The sequence below is a fragment of the Nilaparvata lugens genome, chromosome X (assembly GCF_014356525.2).
Source record: "Nilaparvata lugens isolate BPH chromosome X, ASM1435652v1, whole genome shotgun sequence".
In the NCBI taxonomy this organism is placed as follows: domain Eukaryota; kingdom Metazoa; phylum Arthropoda; class Insecta; order Hemiptera; family Delphacidae; genus Nilaparvata; species Nilaparvata lugens.
Genome location: NC_052518.1, coordinates 65,815,913 through 65,842,598, shown reverse-complemented (window position 1 = coordinate 65,842,598; position 26,686 = coordinate 65,815,913). Strand labels below are relative to the sequence as shown.

Here is a 26,686-nt window from a genome sequence, read left to right as displayed (position 1 = left end):
AGCAAGTCACCAAGGAGTATAGGATAAAATCAGCTTTCATAAAAACCGATAAAAATAAATAATATTGAATTAAAAAAAATCACTTATGAAATGGAAAAAGCACTTACAGCATGACGATCGTTTTGACCTGGTGTGGGTCTGATGATATATGTCCACACCAGGTCGAAACAATCGTCACTGCTGTAAGTGCTTATTCCAATTGAGGTTTTTTAATTCTATGTTAAATTGACTGTGCAAACAGTAAAGAAGTAATGATAACGCAATCGACTCAAGATGGTTGAAAAAATAATGAATGCTGGAGTATAAATATTAAAATATATTATTTTGGAATTTCAACAAAATTAAGAACTGTTCCTATAAACTACGGTTGAACATTCTCAACAATACAACATGCACATTATACGATACAGGATGTATATATGTACTCAAAAAAGTTTCATACGATTTTTCCCATTAACTGATGCTTTTCCTGACAATTACTCAATTTATTTATTCACTTCAATTCATTTATTTGGAAGATTCATTTTCACTCTGAGCAATCGAAAATATTAATTTTACATCTAAAAATATTAACTTGGATTTACAAATATATTTTATCAAATGGAACTATTCAATAAAATACAAAAAATTCAACTGCATATAATATATTCAATACGAAAAAAGTTAAAAAAATTTAGTGAAACAAAATCTAATTCAAGTTTTGAACTAAAATTACAACTAGATGTACTAGTTATGTACAATTAGAATAATTTCTAATTGAATCAAATTTATCTTATTTATAATCGTACTTACCATCAGCTATTAGTCTGAGAATGATGTTAACCATATCCTGTACGCAACCTATGTATAAATCTGAGTTTAGTTCATGTGGCATGCCGAGATCTGATTGATTGCCATGAATTAAGGGAATATTCCGAAAATATTAATACATTTCACAACTCAAAATATGAATGCAGCGATCTCAATATAGACCAAAAAGGAGCATGTAGCTATAATGCACAATTATTCATGATTTAAGAAAGAAGGTTAGGAATAGATCAGTTTTCAAATCAACTGAATAATACAATCAATGGATGCAGTCAATTTGCGTTTGACTAAACATGGAATTAAAGTATAGATAGTACTGTAATTGAAATTGAAAAAGACTAAGACTGGAGTTTTCTGTTAGTAGACTGCCTCTTTCTTCTAATGATCGTTTTCTTATTGAAATTTGAATAACTATTAAAAAATCGATGACTTGAGCGTATCACAGCTACATATGTATTGAAAAATCTATTAAATAGTTTTCAAGTTAAATTAATTGATATTGTCAAAGCCTCTGATTTCAACAGACTAGTGGTTTTGACAATATCAAGTTATTTCATTTAATATGGATTTCTATCAAACATCACCTTCACAACTACAAAAAGTTAAATAGGATTAAATAAAAAGATTTATTGTATTTTTATTACAAAATAAATCAATAAGCTATACAATATACTTTGCAAATATGAAATTATTCAAAAAATAAAACATTAGGAACTACTTCTCCAAAAGAGCAAGCTCGAGCTTGGGGATGATGGTTAAATTACGATTTTAAGATCACCTATAAACAGAGCAAAGAATATTTTCAGTAATCTCATGCAGCCAAGAAGTTGCCTTTTTTATACTTTGAGAGGTACCTCATCAAATTGCTTATTGCTTATAGAACAAAAATATTGCTTTGTTTCTTATGTATGCGATATGTTATTACGCCCAAGTGCTTATAGCACTCTACTCGTTCTATTGTCGGACAACCACAAGACGAGGTCTGCAAATCATTGCATGAATGCAGTTTCTACCTGTTTGAAGCTTCTGCGCCGGTATTCCTCAGTGAAATTCCATGCAATTTCAGTGGGAGATTTTTAATGTTTTGACAAAGCCTTCAACCTAGTATTGAAAAGTACACTACATACTGGAATGAAACTCCGTTAGGCCGAGTTGCAAAGAGCACATTATGCATCAAGTGTAGTGGAATATTATAAGGCACCGAGTAGTAAAGAAACTTGAAAGGTCGATTGGTCAATCAAAACGGAGCGACCAAAATTTGAATGAATCAGAATCGAAATCAAAGAATACACTTTGCATAATGTGGATAGAGACCTTCTATCGTAGCTTATCATTTGGAAGGCAGGAATATCATGAAATGATAAGCACAAGACTGGGAACCTCATATTACTATTGTAAAAAAAGATAATTTATATGAAAATAAAATAAGACAATATTTAAAATTCTAAAAGCCTTTTCTATGCGTAGTTTTGATGGATAAACCGGTTCGTTTCCACCAACCAAATGTAAAATATTGACTTGAGCATTTAAGCTAGGGTAAGTGATAATAGCAATGTCACAGAGAAAGCTGAATCAACAGGTATGATTAAAAATCAGAAATTTCGGTATTTTACCGTACAAGCTCATTAGATGGACGAGTTCTCAAGTATCCAAGAGTTTGTGGAAGAGTTGAAATATATAGTTGAATATAATTCAGTAGAAGAGTGGATGTCAACAGCTGAGCTGTATAATAATAACTATTAATTTATTATAGTAGTATATATAAAACAAACATTACAGAGTATTGTTCAAAAAATAAGAACTCTCTTTGGTTAAGCAGGCGATTTGGAAGTCAATTTTTATAGATTTATTAATATAAATATTTGATGACTTTTACTCAAAGTTGAATTTCTAATACCAACTTTTTAGGTCTCAAATTCCATAAAATTTCCAAGTCTGGCTTGGATTGTCTAAAATTGAAACCCCTGTAAATTAGTGTTCTTCCAAGAGCCTAGAATTCGATTACAAGGTTATGATTTTGTACAATATGAATAACGTGCTGGAGTTCATCTTGTTTCAGTCACTTCAATCATTTTATGTTTGGAACAATTGATCATTCAAAAGCTCTAGTTATTTTTATCATTACAGGGTTTTGTTTAAGTTTTATTTTTGTTCTGTCTTTTAGGCAAATCAATTGCATGAAAAATACAGGATACAGTTTCCAGGAATAATTTATTTTTATGGAAGTGATTGGCTTTTCAAATTGAAGAAATTTGAAAATTTCGGCAACACATAATTTAAGCATTTCCATAACAGAAAATGAAAATAAATTGTAGGCTGTTGATGGAATTCGGACGATATGAAACTATCTACAATAATAATTATTGAAGACAAAGTTAGAACACATTGTCCTATCTGACTTGACCTTTCATAAGACGAGAGGCAACACATTCGAGGCTCGAGATAAAAAATCGATAACACAGTTTATTCAAATAAAAATGCATAAATGTTCACATACAATGCAATTATTTATTTGTAATGTTATCAATTATTCTCCTTAGGAAACGTACATCTAATTAGATCGTTTTGTTTTGTCAGAAAATATGAAATACGAATATTTCATAAGATTTTGCGAAGGTTAACTTACGACAGGTTTTTACAAAAATATTGCGTCCAATAAGGAATTTGTTTCTAAGAATTTTCTCCAAACTCTAGCAAACTGACTAGATTTCACAAACTAGAGCTTATTCCTTTTATGAAATAGTTTATTCAGAACAATACAAAATGTTTCCCTGCTCAATCAATGTTTCTCTACACTAAAAACTCAAACTCACGTATTTGTGGAACTTAATATTTCGGAAGAAGCTGATGAAGAAATATTGACGGATTATGAGGAAGTAAAGAGATAAAAATAGGAAAAAAGAAAAATAAATAGAGCCGCGAATGAACACGGACCACACTTCTTTCCATTATAAATATTTCTTGGACTTATTATAAATATTATCTAAACTTCTTGGACTCAATACTTGATAATGTACTCAAACTTGAATAATTTATATATATTCCTAGTTAGAATTGGTATATTACAGTTCACATAACATGTAACCAAGAAGCGTTACTTTGCAATGCATTTAGTACAACATACAAAGTTTGAAAAATTTGACAATGACAAAATTGGTTCGATTCTCAAAACACTTGTATTAGTGCTTTCTTGAATTATTAGAAATAGATATAGGGTAGAAATATCAAATATGAATGGAAATGGATAGAACGTTGGAATATTGAGTTACTAAAATCGCTATTCAAATGAATTTCCGCTCTGCTTAACAAGAAAAATTAATAATCTTAGAGTTGGATGGAAATTTGCAATCAGTCAATGTGTGAGCAAATACTCCCATATGAACTTATGCTATTATGTTCCTGCTCAACATGAAGAATTTATCATTTATTTGATAGATTATCTTGTAAGTTACCAAAGCTGTAGCGATTTGGCATTATAAAAATGAGTTTAAAAATAGAACTGAAGATGAAAATATAGGTATGAATTATCAATATTACAAATATTATTTGCATTCAACCTCAATACATAGAGGTGCCTACAGACTTATGCGCCACGAACACGCGCATTACACTCTTTATCATGATGCTATTCTTATTATATCTTTATTTGTACATAAACAGTAAGATACAGTTATAATAAGCATAGAATCAGCTGATTAAAAGTGGAATGGGCGTGTTCGTGGCGCATAAGTCTGCATGCACATTTAAAATTATCAGATATGTACCATCTCTGAGTTGTGAAAGAATCCAAAAATATTTTGAACTGAATTACTGTCGTGCCTGTGTAAACAATAATTCCTGCAGATATGACTAGGTAGAATTTTATCAGATAACAAGACAAATCCTAAGACAGTGTGTGTGTGTGAGAGAGAGAACGATGAGAAAGTGAGAGAGCAAGTGTGATTGGGAGAGGAAAAACATACATAAAAATAGACTTACATTACGAAAAGATAATCACAATGCGATTCAAGGACTCCAGCAAACAGCTTTCTATGGGAGCCCAATTTTGGTTGTTCTCAATAACACAGCTGTTCTTAACAATAGATTTACTACTAACGAAATCACCATAAGGCATCCGAAATTCAACTGAATCTATCAATTGGTGGATATCAATATCGAACAACCTTTGCACATAGAAGGTTACCAGGCTTAAAGGTCATACACTTTATCAAATAAATAATCGACGACAAAAATTAATATGATTCTATGCGAAAAATGTTTATACTTTTAATCATTTCTTCTATTCTATTTACTACATACAAAACTGAATTCAACACTACTAAATAATGATAAATTCTTGTAATAAAGCCTATTTATGAATAATGTGGACCGTCTTTTCTAAAATGCAAGAAATATAATCGATAAGCTTTCTTAAACTTTAATAAAGGATGGAGAAGCATGATAAACCACTTCATTACAATAGGTTGATGCTGTCCTTTTAGAACTAGAATGCTGTCATTTAGAATGATATTAGCATTACTATTATGTCTCCATTACAAAATACCAATTTGAATTTATTTTATAAATAACTAATTGCTATCCCTGTGAATGTTAGTGTTAATCTAGTGGATTTTAAAAGCATTCAGATATATCAAATGACATGATAGTGCTGGTAATGGTTGATATCCAGGTATGATTGAAATAATATTGATCTCCTTCCCATTACCAACGCACAAGCCAGGAGCTTATGCAAAAAATGGTTATACTGATAACATACAGTATACAAGCGAAATTGACGATATTTACTTGAATGAAATAACTTCTAAAACAAAGTACCAACTTTAAAATTTAGTTGTTTTGATAAAAATGGCACCAAAATGTGTTCTTAATTCTGTGAATAAATTTTTACCATCTTCTTGGTGTGTTTAAATGAGTTTGAAACCATCCGGGTTCTCTGCCGGTCCTGTGAAGCTTTTATAATGTACACAAAACTTTAAAAAGTACTTGCCTTTTCTACCCAATTTTCCAATTGCGCTTTTCTAACACTAACTATTTTTATTAAACTTTTTCAATTTTTCTCGGTTAAAACAGAATCTTACTGAGAACACTAATCGTAGTAATTTAGTGGGGGATAGTGTAGACTATCTTAATAAACTCATAGGCCTATCACATTCACTCCAAAGACATTTCTCAAGCCACTAACGATTCTCACATTAATGTCATTCAGCCGATAACATATTTAGACTGATCCCAGTAGACTTCAGAATAACAGTTAGGTTCATTAGAGTGGGGTGGGGTAGGTGTTGTTAGTGTTGAGAGAGAGAGAGAAAGAGTGTGTGTGTGTGTGTGTTGTGTGTGTGTGTGTGTGTGTGGTGTGTGTGTGTGTGTGTGTGTGTGTGTGTGTATGTGTGTGTGTGAGTGTGTGTGTGTGTGTGTGTGTGAGTGAGGAGTTAAATCATATTGAAAGAGTGAGAAGGGATAGTGAATAATGGACAGGACATTATTGTGCAATGAGGTGTATAAACATACTCATGTAATACTTTCTGTGTTATAGTATGATGATATAGTGGGTAATATTGACTTGAAATTGTCACAACTACTCGCTAATATAGCAACTAATTTCAATTGTTACGTCATTATCAATTTCTAGTGAACTCATATAAATCTAGTTAGAAGATTCCATCAACTACAAATTGATACTGGTGTGAAACAACCAAAAATACAGTAGTTTCTCAATTTTGAAATGAACAAGTGGTTTTGTCAGTTTCAATTATTCGTATTATCCTATTTCTAGAGCCTCTTATGAACAAAATTCGGAAAAGACAGTTTTTGGCTTAGCCTGTTACCTCTCCCAATCATTGTACTGTATATGATTTTTATGCTCCTCATTTATAAATGGGAAGAATAAATTACAAGTTAATAAACGTAATAATCATAAAAGGGTATAGTCACAAAACATAGAATACTTTATACGTATAATAATATTAGAGTGGTTTTTGAGAGAGACTGGATGAATGGGATACATAATGTATAATATGTGTTTCATAGTGCAAGTAAGAACTTATACAATTAGATGTAACAATTTTTCATTGGAAAAATCAATTTCAAGATTGGACTTGAACCAGTCAGTAATGATGGATTCATAGATTGTATTTATGACTGAGTATCCTCATCCAAAAATGGGAAATGAGATTGCAAATTCAGGCTTACAAACAAGTTCGATCCCGTTGCAAATTTAAACCAACCTTATTCATCAAAAATTCTAGTTCCAAATCAATAGAATTTGTTCGTTTTGGATGCTTGCGTCAGTATAAATACATAATGCAGCAATGAAAATACTGTTGGAACAACAATTCCGAATTTTTTAAGCGAATAAGAAAAAATATTCATTCGATGAAACGAAAAGTTTCAAAATCGTTCCATGAATCTGAATCTAAAACAATGGAGTGAACGATATACAACGAAGAACCCTTATCGTCAACAAAATTACAATGCAAATTTCATATCCACATACCACATGGAAGTAAATCCATAGTCCTTCCGAATAAAAATCTCAACAGCTTGATTGATAGATCAGCTTACGTGATTATATTCTAACAATCCACTTGTCGTCCACTATCTGAACAAGTAGTGTACAATACAACATCTTAGGAAAAGTTACAGTAGAAAAATCTGATGACACGTGAAAAATCGTAATTTGGGAAAAAATTTAACTAAGATTCAACTGAACATGCCTGATAAATTGTATTATTCCTACTTATGCTTAGGTAGGTAACTATAATTACTACATCAATCCACTATACAGAGTGTTTACGAACTGCCTACCAACACTCTAGGGCATTGTTCCAAGCTAACAAACATATTATCTAAATATCATATTTAAATTGTCCGAAAGTCTTCAATTACTAACACAGCGGCCATTTTTTTTTCACTTATCATTTTTTTCTAAATAATGGTTGAACATACGAAATTGAAACTTTGCACAATCATTCATAACAACTAGACAAAGCTACAAAAAATATGATAATTTTTTAGATTTTTTATTCAAATCCGTTCTTAGTGCGCCTCTCGATGGCAAACTGAAAAAAACCTGCCAAATTTGAACGTATTTGATCCAGTAGATTTTTAGTTCTGTTGATTATGAATGAGTGAGTGAGTGAGCGAATGAATCAATGCCATTTCGCTTTTATATACATAGTTATCATATAGCAATATTTTACAGTATAATATACTATTATAATAAGAGCAAGAATGTTTCGTTCAGATTCCCCTCCCACTATCTTCCGATAAGAACCGTTAAATGCAGTTTACTTACACCGCAAACAATAATAATAATGAATTATTAATAGAGATTCGGGCACTTGAATTCTACTCCTCAAGTACATTTGACCTGAAATACACGAATGACACATCATCACGTCTGAACTACTGAACTGATTAACTTGGAATTTTGCATAAAGATTCTTAATTTACCGAGAGTAGTTATAGGTCTAGTTTTCAGGTACGTCAGGTTTTCAATTCGTCCAGCTTATTCTAATTTATCAAACTTTGCTTCAGAGTGGTCATATATAAAATAGCATATTCAACGGAACGGTTTTATTTTCTATATTCTTATTTTTCTTCTATCTATAACTATAGCATCTTCTTCTATATCTATACTATATATGAAGGAAGGAATTGGCTTATACATGTTTGACGCATCATCGAGTCTCAACTACTGAACAACTGATCAACTTGAAATTTTGCAATAAGATTTTTAATTTACCGAGAATGGTTATAGGTATATTTTCATTTGAATTCGCCAATTAATTATAATTCTAATAATTGAAACAAATCTATTCAATTTGTGATACAAAGTTTATCTTAGACAAAAGCCCAATAAAATCGTTTTTCTATTGTAAATTTTTACAGTTGTTAATACTTTCACTATCAGCATGAAACTATAAAACTGGATCCAATCTATTTGCTTAAAACAGGCCCTTGCGGAGCACCTACTAGTATATAATTTTTCATGATCTTATTCGGCAATAATCTACTTGTTTTTCAATTTCACAAAACGAATACCTTGTCGATATTCTTCCATTGAACTTTCGGCATCAATTTCTTCATTTTCAATAGACAAAAATGAATTATAGCAAACGCAATCTATATTTGTCAGAAATTTAGCAAGTAAGCACAATACACTGGAATATTTAGGAACACTTGTCAGCATGCCAATGAACTGTCATTCCCCCTGGGAAAGTGCATAACTATCTCTGGGCCACCAACTGCGCATTATTATACTGTATATTCACTATAATCGGTAATTAGTATTTTAAAGGAAAAAACTTGATAAAATACCATAAGTGTTTATCGTTAGTAGTTTGAATCTAACCTGGGCCTTAAAAATTGTATTTTGAACTTAAAATACATTCTAAGCTAAAATGAAGCAAGAAAAATACAGTCGAACCTCTCTATAATGAACCTCCACTTAACGAAATCCTCTACACAACGAATTTTTACCTCGTCCCATGACATTTTAGAGTTTTGGCTGCTTATTTACCTCTATTTAACGAATTTCGGACCTCTCAACAACAAAGTTTTCTCTTGACTTCAACATACAAAATGTAGTGTTTATAGGAAGCAGATAGTCATTTTCAAAGAAAAAGTTTAGTTTCAGAAGAAAGGTCAATAATAATGCACTAAAGAACTGAAAATAAATGGCAATTCAGGTAGGAAGAAGATAGGGTGTTAGACAGTCAATAGAGGTTGAAACACGTGTCGGAAATTGAAAAGTTACTGGAAATAGACTTCCAAGAACTTGTGTCATTCGTAGACCAGGCAGGTACTGGACTTTCTTATCCTTGCTTTTGCCACACATTTCAATTGTTAGAACTCGCCATTCATAGATAAAGGAACGGGAATGCTGGATTTTTCCATTTGCTTTTGTTACACATTTCAATTTTGCTGGTTAAGTTACTGTACTCAGTTTCAAAAAAATCGAGATCAGATTCTAAAACTAAGTGTTGCTAATGATTTGCAACATTGTAAATTTGTACATTTGATGATACTGATAACCGGTGATAAAATAGGAGACTGTAATGCACGAGAAAAATCTTCCATTGTCAGGGAATTTAATCAATGAAAAGGCTTTAGAATTTGCAGTATCATCGGGATACAGTAGCTTTAAGGCAAGTAAAGAAAAATTCAAAAAACGGCATGACATCGTCCAAAAAGTGATATCGGGTGAAAGTGCAAGTGTTGATATGTACCCTCTTGTGAATTCTGGAAAGAAAATGTTCTTAGAGAAGTTCAGAAAACGTTCTCAGAAAATATTATGAACCGAAAGACGATTTCAATGTTGATGAGAATTCTTTAAATTGTTGCCCAATAAGACACTAACTACCGCCCAAATCATTTAATTACATTTAATTACCACCCTTGATATAATATAAGATCCATAAGATTGTGGCTGTTTTCTTGACAGAGCAACCTCTTAATAACGAATACCTCTCTGCAGCGATTTTTTTCTCGGGATAATCAACTTCGTTATACAGAGGTTCAACTGTATATTAGATTAATTATTTTAATCGTCTTTTTAGGGTGATGTGTATTTTTTAGGGCAGTTGACGAGACTCCTCTAACTCTTCCATAGTCCAGAAAGCTTTATGAACTGAGTATGTAAAATGAGTCTTTGAGCTCAAAGACTAAAACATTTTTGGGAGGATTTGTCAACCGAACATACTGCTTCTAAGAGTTTAATTCACTCTCCCTCCCAGATTATCATTTTGAATTGTAAAACGGTAGTCCTAAATCTACATGTCACTGAATTTGGAGCAGAAAATGTGACTTGTATTAAGGGCTGGTTTCCGAGTTCGGCATTTAGCTAACTTCTAGACTTTAAACAGCTGAAATCAGAAAATTGGCTTTCCGAAACGGGGCCTCGCATTTTTTATGATTAATCTTTATTTTCTCATTTATATAATTGGAAACGTTTTTCCTTGACGAAATGAAACATTCCTAAATAATTCAAAATGGCTGAAACTTTACACTATTTTCTCTTTATTTTATTTTGTGTTCAATTTTCTAAGTTTTTCGAAATTTAATTAAAACGTGGACTGTGACTACGCCACGTTTCGGAAAGCCAATTTTCTGACTTTGGCTGTTTAAAGTCTAGAAGTTAGCTGAATGCCGAGCTCGGAAACCGGCCCTTAATTGTGTATATATTATGTGTTATATTGATTTTGTAACCATTGAAAAGGTAATAATAAACATTCATAGTTATAATTCATGAAACATGTTGATAATTAGATTGTTCACAAGACTAAAATATGCAAGAAAGCAGAAAAAGTATTAAAATTATATAAGTCACTCAGCATGATGTTGGAATTCAATCTTATCGAGTGATATGCTTGAAACAGTTTGATCAACTATTGAAGGCAGTAGCTGTAATTTATGCTTTGGACGAAGATCGACTTTTTAATCACTATCGATATTAATATCATTATATTCATATCATATCATTTTGATACATCATATCAAAAAATTTTCCTATAAAAAATTTCACTACTAAAATATAAAATATGATTGTATAATATCAGAAATATACAGGCCTATCCACTGGTAACCATTATGAACATACAGAAAGGGTGAAAAGTCCGACAACAGCTTAATATCTCATACAAAGAGGTTATTTGACGGTGGGTTTGATCGGGGATCCTACTCAAATTAAAAATACTACTTTACTATGACTTCTAAAATCTGGTCTGCCATCTTGGATCCACCATATTGAATGCAACTTTATTTTTATAAATAGGAAGGTGGTCATGCGATACATGATTTCTATACGAAATTTCAAGAAAAAAAGAATGGCGAAAACCACATATCGATATCTCAAACCGTTTAGAAGATATTCACATTATTAATCAATACTATTCAAAGCAGAAAGGAGAGAAAAAGTCCGAGAACGGCTCATATACAAATATCTCATACACAAAGGTAATTTGATGTTACTAAGCCGTTCTCATACTTTTTTTTCTCCTTTCTGCTTTGAATAGTATTGATTAATGATGTGAATATCTTCTGAACGGTTTGAGATATCGATATGCGGTTTTCGCCATTCTTTTTTTCTTGAAATTTCGTATCGAAATCATGTATCGCATGACCACCTCCCTATTTATAAAAATAAAGTTGCATTCAATATGGTGGATCCAAGATGGCAGACCTGATTTTTGAAGTCATAGTAAAGTAGTATTTTTAATTTGAGTAGGATCCCCGATCAAACCCACCGTCAAATAACCTTTGTGTATGAGATATTAACCCGTGTGGGGAATTGCCAGTTACCTCCATCGGAATTGGGGAAAGCTCACCGGCCCTGCAGCCAGCAGCGCCGGGGGGTAGTGGTGAAATTAAATAGCCACCGTGAAACAAAAACTGGACTGGTCCTCCAGGTTGGGGGTTGGGCGTAGGGCCAACAACCCTACCCCGGAAAAAAAACCTACGTTACGAAACCCACTAATATAGCCTCGGAAACGGACAGGAACACTCGGATTGACTTGGAACGCAGCAAACGACGTGGAGAATGACTTGAGGCAGATGGGTATCAGAGGATGGAGAAGGAAAGCTCAAAATCGGGACGAATGGAGAGGCATACTGCGGGAGGCCAAGACCCTCAATGGGTTGTAGAGCCGAGGAGTAAGTAAGTAAGTATGAGATATTAAGCCGTTCTCGGACTTTTCACCCACTCTGTATATTATTATCTTCACTAGCAAAATAAACAAGAGATAAAAGACATGATTATAATTAATAGAAAATTAAGATAAGGACATGAAACCAGAAATGTTTGATGTTATGTAATCAACGCGATCTACATTTTCAGCTTTTACATTTCCTCTACATATATTCGGCAATATTGGAATATAAATGGTGTCGTGCTGTACCACGGTGCCAAGTACAAATTCAAATAAGAATGTTCACCTACCTTTTTCTTGCAAAAATACACTTCCAGAATTTAGATACATCATAAATAATATAAAATGTGATATAAATCATGACCACCTTCACATTTTCGTCCCAGCCGATGAAAATAGTATCTACTGATATACCTATGTAATTTATTTTATTTATTACTAGCAGTTAACCTGTGCTCCGTATAGATAGATTTAATTCAGTTTTATAGTTATGCTGATATTGAAGTATTAACAACTGTAATAATTTACAATAGAAAAACCATTTCATTGGTCCGCTATCTTACGAAAATTTTGTATCACAAATTGAATAAATTTGTTCTAAACATTAAAATTATAATAAGTTGATAAACAAAAATGATGATAGGCCTAAAACCATAAACGGTAAATTTAAGATCTTTATGCGGAATTGTAAGTTATTCAGTTCAGTTGATAGAACAAAAACCATATTATATTGGAAGGAAACTTTTATAAAAGGGTATCACAACTACATAAAAGTAATAATGATTTGAAGATCTTCAAAATTATGAAAAAATATTCAGTTGATTCAGTATTTTTTATAGTGTACAAGAATTCCTTTCAAACCAAGACTGGGTTTGATTCACTTAGTGTTGAATTATGTATTATGTAAAATTATTGACCTGATTTGTCTTATACTCCACAACTGGAGTCCTTAGGACGTTATCTTGAAAAAAAAAACTAACAAGGTTGGAAACTAATAACTTATTTCATTGAAATTCAGTCAAATTCTACATAGCACTTTCCTATTTTAATAACCATTAAAGCCACAAAAAATAATAAAAAATTCAAGTGAAAGTTAAAATGTCAACTTCTCGTCTTTTTTCATCCAATAGCAATGTTAGATACATTTAAACTTGTGGCCTTCTTTATCAATATATTAAATAAGTGGTATTGTAGTTGTAGTATAGGCCTATAGCGGTCCACATTATCAGGTTGAGCTCATACCTCACCTCTACTAAGTACGTACACATCAACTTAATTTAGTGTATCATTGATGCAGAAAGCAATTGAACAGAATTCAACTTTAAATTAAGTTAACAATTTAATGAAATTTCTACTATCGCTCATAGCCGCATTCACAATAAATACGGAGAACACATGCAGAACAGATGTAGTGTATCCGAAATGCTACTGCAACTAACAGTCCACCCCAAAAACGGCAACTTGTTGACTGGTCATTGCTCACGTTCTCACATCTCACATGTGATTCAGAAATCTTTGCAGTTTGCTTCATCTCTACAATTTTTTGAAAATTGTTCAATGTTCTCATTCTCTTCTCAGCATAGCATAAGGCTCGTTTGAAGAGTAATAAAGATGTATTTGGGAAATTCTTTTAATAATGAAAAGAAACATAACATAACCCCAAAAATCATTATCGTTAGGCCATGTGATAAGGATAACTTACGAAAAATTATATTTTGAGTGGAAACCCATCCAATAATCGGTTTCTCTTCACATTGTCGTCGTAATCAAAGTTTCAATGTAGTCTGTTGCAATCCCCAATGTTATCAGTTGTGATGAGATCTCTTTAATAGTTTCAGTTGTATCCCCAGGCAGTTGTTCAGAATTGAATGTGAACTTACATTATTGGGACATATTTTTTTACATACTATTAGGAGCTAGACAAAATCAGTTTATAAAATTGATGAAAAAACGTGTATAAGTATCTTACCTTATGAAAATTGAACGAGTTGAACATGCACACTTGCTGACGACGACATCATCAATGAACAACAAAGATCGAGAATAGAGAATGCCTTGTCACGTCACAGACGGCTCACTTCAGCTACAACTATAAAACATCTGTTTCGACTCTCTTTTGACTGTAGCAGTAATTTTGAATCTACAAGCGGTTTAAGTATTGTGTTTTCAATTTCCAATAGACCCACTAATCACTCACCAACTTACTCAATACTCTCTAGCTGCATATTTCCAACTAATGTTAACCACACTGTTCAGACTTCAGACAGACGACATCGTCAAATAAACAAACAGCCTTATCTTATCTCAATTATATCATTGAAGCTATCAGTAAGAGCATTCATTTTGAAACTTCTAATAATGTTACCATGCTTCAGTCGCTACTGATAAAATATTCACATTGATTTCAACATGACATTGTATTTAGTTCAAGTCAAACTAATGAATAGCATAAACTAGTATCGATTATCCGATCTGAAACGGCCGCGGGATGGTCTAATAACATTTGAGAAAGTTTACAAATTTAAATATTTCAAAGTTTATATTGAAGTATTTTATACCTCATGTATTTGAATATACCATGAGATGAAGGCTGAAAAGGTTTTGATTAATATCAACTTCAACAGCCGGTTGCATCAACATACGCTACGTCTACTAAGTTTAATCGCCGTAAAATAAAGTCATCCTATGTCGACTTATTGGTATATTGGTCTGCTGTATTACTTGTGTTACTTAAGTTTATAATTACATCATTCTATGGCGGTTGAATTCAATACCTGCAAGTGCCTGCAACCGCGCCAAAAAATGATTTACTGTCATCATAATTATTTTATTTATATATTTATATTATATAGTCAGCTATCAAGTATCACAAAAAAATAATAGATTAAGTAAAATAAAGAAGCTAGTATTCTGTACAGACATTATAAAAGTAGAAATTTTTGTTAAACATATTAAAACCTATGAGGAATTTATCAAAATGTGCACATTGAGAAGGACGGATAGAACAGAAAGTCAAATAATCGATACACTCACTACACAGTAGGCTAATATTAAAAAAATTGAACAGACTCCATTCAACGTTTCATAAAACTGTAGTCGGGACAGGGTGACTCTTGTACTGTTGACACGGTTTCAACTAAAACAGAGTCTGTGATTGAAAAAATTCTTCACTAAGTTTTCATAATTCAGCTGACTTGACTTTTGACATTCTCCTCCTCCTACCTAATAAGTATTTTTTAATTTATTTTTATCTTTCTTATTTTGTGCTCATATTCACCTTCTCCTTTAATACATTTTAGCTAGTTAGTTGAATAATATGAAATCTATGAAAAATCTTTACTAGGCGGAGTTAGGACTTTCAAGTCCTCTCTACCACTGTTTTGGTAGAGAGTTAGTGGGAAGGATATTTTTAATATTCTTTCCGAAGAATGGACATTGATATGTCCAAAGCTCCGCCAATTTATGTGGATGCATAACAATTTAATTATTATCTATAGTCATTATATTACAAATTGCTTTTCCATATCATATACAGTTCAATAATTATTTTCTTAGTCTATATTATGTAAATTCATCTATAATTTTGCTGTATTGTAAGCTATTGTATATAAGTGTATCAGCCAGTATATATTGTAATCTACATAAATAAAGTACTCAATCAATCAACCACTCAACCTCGAATATGCTTCAACGTATGAGGATTTGATTCTAGCTAATTGAAGATTAGATATTATTGTATTTTCTATTACAAAATTTTCGATTGTAACTATTGACTTATTGACTATTTTTCTACAATCTTTTCAAGATACATTTAGATATTAAAGTTTTTGATAGGGATCGATGAATAAAATATGATTGAAGGATGGATAATTAACTTTTTCCAATTCTAGATTAGCTATTGTTAAACTCTATCACGTATCTCTCTAGAGAATTTTAACAGACAAGAATAACATTTGAGTTCCTTGCATTTAGAGTTGTGCCTTCAAAATAACAGAAACAGACGCTTGGTTGACAGCTGAAGAGAATAAAATAAAAATAAAACGTGGACGTTTGAAGTACTTCTCCCTAGCAGGAAGTGGTGTGAACGACAGGACAAGTCAAAGTTCACGAGTATTTCAATAGCAATTCATTAGCAATTTAGATTATGTTTAGTATTCGTCTTGAGTCAGCTAATGTGGGAAGCCCGGCATACATGAATGTGGGAATGATTGAGGGATGTCCTATAGGTCGAATGGCCTCATAACTATTATAGGTAGTGAACTTGCAATAATCAACCATTAATCATCTATTTAGGATAATTGTTATACGAAATAGTCTCACATGAAATTGCTGAATACAACATCAATTACATCATGGGATAGGACGTATCCCATAAATTTAATGAATTCTGAACAAAAAAATTTTATTACTCTGAACACACAACAAAAAATTGTAAAATGAGTTATTTTTTTAATTATTTCAATTGGGATTTATAGTTGATTTGCAATTGCAAATAGTAGACCATTGCTATTCTATAAATTCGAATTTTTGATTGATATTTTGCTAGTTTTTAGTTATTATAGTATATTAGTTATTTTTCTTTCTTTATCTTTAGTTTTATTTCATTTGTTTATAGTGATCAAGCCCTATTTTCTTTTCAATTGTTTACTTCTTATGTTTCATAAATATTTACCTATCCATCTGAGCTGGGAAATATATATTTATTGATGCCACAATGATTGGTAATGAATTATGTTTTAATTTCATGAGAAAAATATGTCGATCTTTATGATAATTTCAATTATATTTATCGTGATTGGGACTACATTTTTCACATTCTCAAATATTAAACAGAATGTACCTAGCCTGAAAATTATTGAGATATGGTGCATTATATGATTTATGATATAATGTTATCCAACCTTAAATGTTTTCATTTTATATGTAATTTTAATTTCATGCGGAATCATGCTTGAAATGAGACAAGATTTCAGTCATTCCATTAATCAAATCAAATTTAAAAATTTGAGTAATAACTTAATTAGACTTAACTAGGACTGTAAGTAGATTCTCGATTTAAACTACATCTAGAGTAAACGCGTTTAAATTTGAACGCAGTTTAAACCACCAATCGGAATGTTGATTAAAAACGAATTGAACGCTTATTTTAAAAAGCTTTATTGAAGCACAACTAAGAGTTGGATGACCTGATTCAACATATACTATAGCTCACTGCTCATTCCGTTAAAGCATATCGCTTGTTTAAACCAATCAGAATTCAGAAAGAAAATGAAACATTTAGGGCCGGTTATGAGCTCGGGATTTAGCTAAGTCCTAGACTTTGAACAGCTGGAGTCAGAAAATTGGCTTTCCAATACGGGGCGTAGTCGCAGCTTTTATAGCAGTAGTCGTAGTTTTTATTTTCTTATTTCTATAATTGGAAACGTTTTTCGTTAGACATTCCTAAATAATTCAAAATAGCTGTAACTTTACACAATTTTCTCTTTATTTTATTTTGTGTTCAATATTCTAGTTTTTCGAAATTTAATTTAAACGTGACTATGACAATGACTGCGACTACGCCCCGTTTCGGAAAGCCAATTTTCTGACTCCAGCTGTTTAACCCTTTATAGGACTTAGCTAAAGTCTAGGACTTAGCTAAATCCCGAGCTCGGAAACCGGCCCTAATTGTTTTATCATTGATCATATAATTTCACGAGTATTTATGAAGTTCAAAGACGTATGGGAGAAATGAATATTTATAATAACAAATCATGTTCTAAGCTCTTGATTTTTTTTATTTTGAGATTCATTGTAAACAGTCAGCATTGGTTAAAAGGGAAGCATTGCTGTTATCTATGGGGAATGCTGACAGTTCAAATATTGGATCTCACTGATATTTATGAAGTCTTCAAATACATTAAAGAATTAACTTGATTTTCCTTGATTCCTTTTGTTAACTGTCTACTATTATCTTGAAATTAATCGCTAAGTATGAAAATTTCACTATTATGTAGATCATTTATTTTGTTGTATGACAACAATATTCTCTATTCGTCATAAAAGTTGGGTTAAGCTCAATACTAGCTCACTGCTCATTCCATCAAAGCATATTGCTTGCTTAAACGCCCTAATTCGGGCGTTTACTTTTGAGCCAGTTTAAACTACGTTCACTGGCTAAAGATGGAATTAGCATACGGATTCACGATTTAAACTCGAGTTTACAAAATATCTAAAATACGAGAAACTAGTTTGCACTTTTCAATTACCAATAAAAAACGTTGAACACAATAATTATCATTTTGGAGTAATTAATAAATAGCTAATGTTTAAAATTTAACTATTGCATATTAAGCTTCAATTATTATATGACCGATTTAAACAACATTAAAAATTATTTGAAGCGTAAATTAGAAAAATGAGAACATTGCGATTGAAATAAACCATGAATGAATCTATAACATGTTTCTGTTCAGATGTCCAGTTCAGCTCAAGGACAGCAATAACAACTACTAGAAGACTAGAAGACCTGCAGTTTCAATCTATTGCGAAACTGGAACTACAAGTCAGATCAGACAAATAACAACTTAAAGAAAAAAGGTACTAGTTGTCGCAATACAAGTGTGGTGGATTTTTTTTTAGTTTTCAGGATTTATAATGATTATTCAAACCCGTGGATTAATTTTTGTGCAAAAATTTTAGTTTTTTCGTTGGTTTAATTTTAAAATTAAGAAAATTTAATTCTCAAGCAATCTTTGAATGGACAATAATAATACTGAATGGGGAGATGGAATAATACTTATTACCAAAACTTCAGCTGTGAAATCTATTTTAAAATTGGAAACAGTGAGTTCTTAATTAATGTTCATTTCAATTAATGCAATGCTGGAGGTTGAATATGAAATTAAATTATTCAAGTTGTAGTCACATAATACAGTGTTGCAAACATGGCATGGTGGTCAATAGTAAATAAAGGTCATCTATTTCACTATCCATGACGAACTGCTTGTCAATAAATAGTTTTGAACTATTTAAGACGACACTACAGTCTAATTTTTGAATAATAGTTTCGCATCCTACCTGCCAATGACAATGACAATGAAGACGGAGTTGAAAATGGATTTAAAAATCCGAAAGCGCTCATCACATGAGTACTGGTTTTTAATAACTATTATTCAAAAATTAGACTGTATTGTCAAAAATAGTTCAAAACGAAGTAAATAAAGACTATTATATTCTCAACAATCTCCCCATGCCTAACACCTAACCAAATGAATTTCATTTTAGCAATTAACTGTAAGCAAATTTTTAGCAGCTCTATTAATCCTTAACGAATCATTTTCGAACATGAATGAATTTCATAAAATAGAACCACATACTGTAGTTGCAAAATTGGTGTTCAACAGTCTCGATGCTAAAAACTTTATCAAATACATTTTATTCGAAAACACATTCTGAAGTTGTAAGCAAAGTTTCTACACAAATCAAGAACTCACCTCAATATGTTCCATTCAGATTCACTAAAACGAGTTGAAAAGTAATTATACATTTTAAAAAGGATACAATCAACGAGATCTTTAACAGATTTGAACTCCTGGTCTTCAGGCACGTTGTAGAAGTGGCTGAAGTGCTTCCTGAGGTCATAGAAGGAGCAGTAGTAGTCAGGTAGAGTGATGCCTTTGGTGCAAGCTTCAGGGAGCAGACATTGCCGGAGTGGCAGTTGCCCATCTGTGATGAATTTGAATAACGGCGAATCTGGGTCTATTTGTAACAACCGAATGAACTCGTCGAACTGAAATAGAAAAAAAATCATAAATTTAAAAAAAAATCTTCAAAGGACCTTAACATCCATGCAGGTTCTACTTTCTGATGCAAAATCACGAATCAAATCGACATAATAGTTGATTATTGTATACGAATAACACTCAATATGCAGCAATATGCAGGTATCACACATTGTGAAACACAAAAACACCAGGCAAAATTTTATATTCAAATATAGTATGCCCTAAAAGTTCTGAAGTAAATCGACATGTATTTTTTGAAGTTAAAATGATTAAAATATGAAGGCTTTACATGCAATATAACACTCCTATTATTGCAGTGACAGTGCATTATGCACATATTCTATATTTTTCCTTTCGAAAGAATAAGAAGTTGACAATTTTTCCTTTTGTTCTGGTTGTATTATGTGTTGTTTTATTAAAATAAAATGTATTTCATTTCAAAATTCGACTGAGTCACTGTCAATGTTGTAGAACCGTTCCATAATGAAATAAAATGCTTGAAAATGTGACCTGTGTGGTCACGAAACCATGGTCCTGTACCAAATAAAACCGTGTACAATTTGACAACAGATGGGTGTTTTTATTTCATATTTCATTTCACTTAATTAATTTCATGCAAAGGTTAACAACATATCTCACATTCATATCCATGTCAGAATATGAGGGATTCTTATTTAATGTAAATAATAAATTATATATTATCTAAAAAAACCTCAAATAAACAGTTCAGTTCTTACAGTATTAATATCAACTGAAGTGTAATTAAATATGAAATACGGTATGGTATTAAAAACTTGTTTTAGAAATTAATAAGTTTTCAATACCATACCATATTTTATATTTCATTTTACTTCAATTGATATTAATAAATTGTCACCTATATGGTGGTCCGCTGATTGCTTAAAATGGGAGATCAAAAGTTTAACGCTTTCAAAAGTAACAGCTCACTACACCCGTGATTGGTGATTGCTGCCTACGTGCCTAGTGGCCACCAAGACGAGTACGCCCACTCGTCGGGTTGTCACTTCGGCATTTTGGCCACAGGCGACAGATTATCACCTCGTAAATTAGAAATATATTGCTACCGTCTGCATGGCACCTTTCAAAACCACAAGTGACAACAATTCGGGACCGTACTTGACTGAGAGACACCATGCTAGCTCGCGTCACCTTGTCATCCGGTCTTCTTGACACTTCCTAAGAAAGCTGTCAAATACAAGTGACAACCGATCACCTCAAAAACGGATTCAGAGGTAGGACCTATAGTACGGTGCAATTAGATTTAAACCTCAACATCCAAAGTGAAAGTTTCCCTTCAATGCCAAACTGTTCTATACAACACCTATATTGTTTGGTGAAAGGTGACACCATTTGGAGCGTAGGGTTTTGTGAGGAGGGGTGGTGAAGGTGCAAAATAAATTTTATACTCACTAATCAAGACAGTTTGAGTTGGTATTAATGTTTAAAACATATTGTATGGAATATGTATCATACCAGTACATAAATGAATGATATTGAATAACTTTTTATACAAAATATTGACATTTTATTTTCGGTATGTCCAAGTTTAAGCTTAGTGTAACTGGAATAGAAGTATCATTCCCTTCTAGGGTTGATTAATCAGGTCATTTCCGATTCTAGGGTACAGGAAACACAAAAAAGCTAGATGAAAGTCTAAAAAATCCGTTCTTGCTAAGCGTAAAGAGATAAATTAAGATTAGAAGGACCTGTCGAATTTCAATGCACTTTCAGGATAAATTTAAAATCTCGTGATGAACGATTTGATGAATGAATGAGTGTCATTTCCCATTCATGGTCTTATATGGATATACAACAATGAATAGTATTTCAAGTGTTTTCTATGGACACAACTCATTGAAATTCGGAGGGACAAGTAGTACAGTATAATGAACAGGAATAATGGAAGGTGTTCTAAGCAGGGAACACAAAAGAGATAGTAGGTTATTCATTGGATAAGGGAGGAATGATTTGAACGACTACAAAGAGAACAGTTTTTCTGAAGCGGGAGAACCTGAAGACAAGTGCCTGAAATGTCAATAGAATATCGTACAATGGTATTGATCAATATTGCTATAGCGCCACCGAATAAATTCGATTTTGGCCACGTGGACTTTCCTATACAGAGTGGGTGAAAAGTCCGAGAACGGCTTAATATCTCATACACAAATGCTATTTGACGGTGGGTGTGATTGGGGATCCTACTCAAATTGAAAATACTACTTTACTATGACTTCAAAAATCTGGTCTGCCATCTTGGATCCGCCATATTGAATGCAACTTTATTTTTTTAAATGGGAAGGTTGTCATGCGATACATGATTTTGATACAAAATTTCAAGAAAAAATGAATGATGAAAACCGCATATCGATATCTCAAACCGTTCAAAAGATATTCACATTATTAATCAATACCACTTATGTATTTCATTTCTAATATGCATGATCTTGATTAATGATGTGAATATCTTCTAAACGGTAGATATCGGTTGAGATATTGATATGCGGTTTTTGCCATTCATTTTTATCTTGAAATTTCGTATCGAAATCATCTATCACATGACCACCTTCCTATTTAAAAAAATGAAGTTGCATTCAATATGGCGGATCCAAGATGGTGGACCAGATTTTTGAAGTCATAGTAAAGTAGTATTTTCAATTTTAGTAGGATCCCCAATCACACCCACCGTGTATACACGTATACACAAATGGCATTTGTGTATGAGATATTAAGCCGTTCTCGGACTTTTCACCCACTCTGTATAATATAGTCTGTAAACATGAACCAAATTTCAATCGTGGTAATGGACTTAGTTACGAAGTATTTATTTGTCTAATATTGCATTGAGAATGGGTGGGTGTGAGAGAGACGGTTGGGAAGTACTGTACATGAGTATTTTTTGAACATCCTGTCCATTTTGAAACGTTTATTGCTAATACTTTGTATTAAAATATATAGCCAACCGTAGTTGTGAAGTCCACGGACTGTGGAAGTTGATAATTGAATACTGTGCATACCAGAGCCTGATTTAAAAAATTATTTTCTAGTTCTACAAACAATCGTGAGCGGATACTAGTATTATTAATGTCCAGTATGAGCTATAAAGCTATTCCAGAGCATAAAAATGAAATTCCGAGCATTAAATAAATAAGATATTTGGGCTTTGAGTTGCACAAGTTCAATATTTTCTGAATCTACAGTACATGTGAAATTTAGAGAATATTGTAATCATTGCAGTTTTTCGGATCGTGAATTGCAAGAAATAAGCTTGCATTTGGCGAGCATACGCACGAAAAACGAAACCATCTAAAGCTGCAAGACATGTGGACATCATCACAGCGAAAAAATATAACATTCATTTTAGTTTATTAGTATTAAATTCAATATTAGCCATGCTTTTATTGATTTTCATAATTTCTATTTTCAAAGCAACACAACCGGTCTATTTCTCAAAATATAGGCTGCTTGTAGTCGTAAAGAAACATGATTTAGAAAATGATGTATTGTTTTTAAGATATGCCAAGCTAAGTTACTTTGTAAGATGTGTCAAATACACGAGAATCTATCTACCCATCTGCTTCAGATAAATAAGAGTAACAGTTTTTACTGTTATTACTGAACAGATAACAGTAACAGATACTAGTTGAGAACAGTTTATTCCTTGTCAGTATCTGAGTACAGGTAGAAGCTATCATACAGGCCGCTACCATGTCGATTTATATTTATTTTTTATTTAAACAAAAATAAATTTCTTAATTTCAAAGGGATCCATTTTTTTCAAGAAAAACAGGTAGTCATTTTGAATATTTGATGATAAAAAATTTTCATCATTTTTCAGCTTGAAAATCGAACCAGTGGTTCCATCGGAATCATATTTACAAGTTTTATCTCTATGATTTTTTATGCGCTCCTACCCTCCACCCCATCAAAACGTCACTCAGGCACCTTCCACCCCAACACACAAGTCACTCACCCACCACCCCACCCACAAGTCAGCCTTCATTCTTAGTGCTCAGGCTGGTCACAACTTTTCTTAGTTTTTCAGCTTGTTCACTTGTCATATTGACAGTGATCGTGGCTAGTCCTAGGACATAGTATTTCCAGACGCACTTCACATATAATTTAGATTTCCGTATTATATATGTTTCTCTGGCATTTTTGGCCGGTAAAATGGATTCAAGACATACGGTGAAGGGAAAGAAGAAGTTGGTTCTTTCAGCCAGGAGAATGAAAAGGCGGCTACCACCAGAATATGCTAACAGACGTAGAAGGTTAGTTGATTTCATTTCATATAATTAGATAAATTAAAATGTCACGTACTTTAGGCCTACTATAATATGAAGCTAATCATGCTTTGAATAATTAATATTGTTATTATGTAAATATAATTATATTCTCAGTTCGTATTATCTCAAGAGAGGTATTTCGTTATGTATGTTTTTATGTTTGTTAATATGAACAATCGTCAACGTTATTGACAACGCTATTCGCATAATTATTCAAGATATATGTCTGAATGGATAGGTACAGAGAGCAACCGGGTGATAGAAAAGCATGGCAAATTTGAATTGATCTTACAAAACTCACAGTACACTATTATTTAAAAGTAATGTTTATAGTGAGGTGATACAAATGCAACTAGATCTTTCAAGAATCGGTTTTGTACAATATTTTTGTTCAGAACATACTGTTAACGATGTGACCTAAATTGAATTTATAGACTAAACCTATTTTTAATTCTGTAATCTTATCTAAATTTAGGAGAAAAATAGCTCAATGTAAGCTCTTTTTTTCTCTCCTGATCATTGTGATTCCTGTGGAAATGAAGTACCAGTGAGAAGAGTGTAGAGAAATTGCAAATTATGTAGACTATATATGAAAAAATGTCTGCAAAGTGATTTTTGAACATTTCAGGATTGAAGAACAAACCTTATCGCTCGAAGCGCCTTCATCTTCCCAGGCTGACAGTGTTTCAGCAGATGCCATTTCTGTATCCACTGAGAACTTTCAACCCAGGTAAACTTTGTAATTTCAAGATTCGAATTTCCACAATCTCACTTGCATTATGTTACGACAGGTTAAGAATTTACAATGAATAGTTTGCGACTCACAACACTTTATATTCAACTTTGAAGAATTTATAAGCATCACTTATACATGAAGTGAATTAAATAGAGAAAATTGTGATTGGAAATGTTCCCGATCCCAATGCTCATTACTTCTAATAAAGTAATTAGATGCTAATAAAGTCAAATGTATTCAATTAAAATTGTATGTCTCATGGTTGTCTGATCCTTCTCTATATTCCCTATAGGAATTCACCCTCCACCATAAATACAATTATACCCTTACGAAGACAATATTTAGTATCACAGCAGCCCATTCTCTGTGTTGGAAATATGAATTTACAAATCCATTTGAAGTTAATACTGTTATTACTCGTTTTGTTAATAAAATACGAATAGGTAGATATTTAAAACTAGAATGTTATTATTGTTGATTACTATAAATGGTATTTTATTAGTATGTAAGAAATGTAGTAGGCTATTGGATAAATTTTATGTAAAATTCATTATTTTCGTAGTTGAACTGTTATTGCACGTTTATAAAATATGTATAGGTAGATATATAATACTGGAATGCTATGATTGATAGATATTATGGAATTGTTATTAAATGAAAATGTACAGATTGATATTTTATTTTAAAATTTCAAATTTTTTGATTGTAATAGATATATTCTTCTGTATATTAGGAACATGTACTTACTAAAGTACTCTTACTTGAGATATATATTTAAAGCATATATGATTTAAGACATACCAGTAATTTGATATCATGGAATGTAATGACTGTATTCAACTCAACTCGTTTGTATTAGCATATGTGCTTGAAACAAATAAATTTATTTATTTATCATTATTATTTTACTGTTCTGACTGCGTGAACAATACACTGCAATTGAACAATGCATCGGAACTAAAAACGCGCTTCCGACAGAACCGTTAAGCCGATTTGTTTGAAATTAAATTTTAAATTTGCCTTTAAAATGACTACCTGCATTAGTTAAATTTTTACTTATTATAAAAGCTATCAATTGTAAATACTTATTCAGATTGAAAAAAAATGAATTAAGTGAATTGCAAACTTTGTCAATCACTCACTCCCACTACAATATGGTCACTGACTACAGCTCCAAAGAAAGAAAGCTCTGGAACTAGTCAGATAGAAAGAGAGAGAGAATGAGTGAGAAGGCGCTCAATCAGTGCGTTAGGCTTAGGGTACGTTTATGTCGGAGCTGTGATAAACGATCCTAGCAACGATGAGAGAAGCGATGCTAGTAGGGAGTAACGCTCAGCTTCTATCGACTGTTCATGCCGACAGTCGTGCTTAAAGCTTGATTCTTTAATTCATGTATTGAAAAACCAATTTGTGTATGCTATAATG

The 26,686-nt window shown here is 32.2% G+C and overlaps 1 protein-coding gene across 9 annotated transcripts in view; it reads right to left on the bottom strand.

Moving 5' to 3' along the window:
- LOC111055581 (RNA-binding protein fusilli) overlaps positions 1–26,686 on the bottom strand; it is a 214,938-nt gene that overhangs the window by 41,822 nt on the left and 146,430 nt on the right. For all 9 annotated transcript variants that reach the window (XR_005572973.1, XM_039441380.1, XM_039441381.1 and 6 more), the window contains 2 exons: positions 19,998–20,226; positions 793–882 (listed from right to left, as the gene is read on the bottom strand). Coding sequence is in view for 8 of the 9 variants with exons in the window: in XM_039441380.1 (XP_039297314.1) it covers positions 793–882; positions 19,998–20,226 (319 nt within the window). In the remaining variant the exon portion in view is untranslated. The remainder of the gene's footprint in view (positions 1–792; positions 883–19,997; positions 20,227–26,686) is intronic.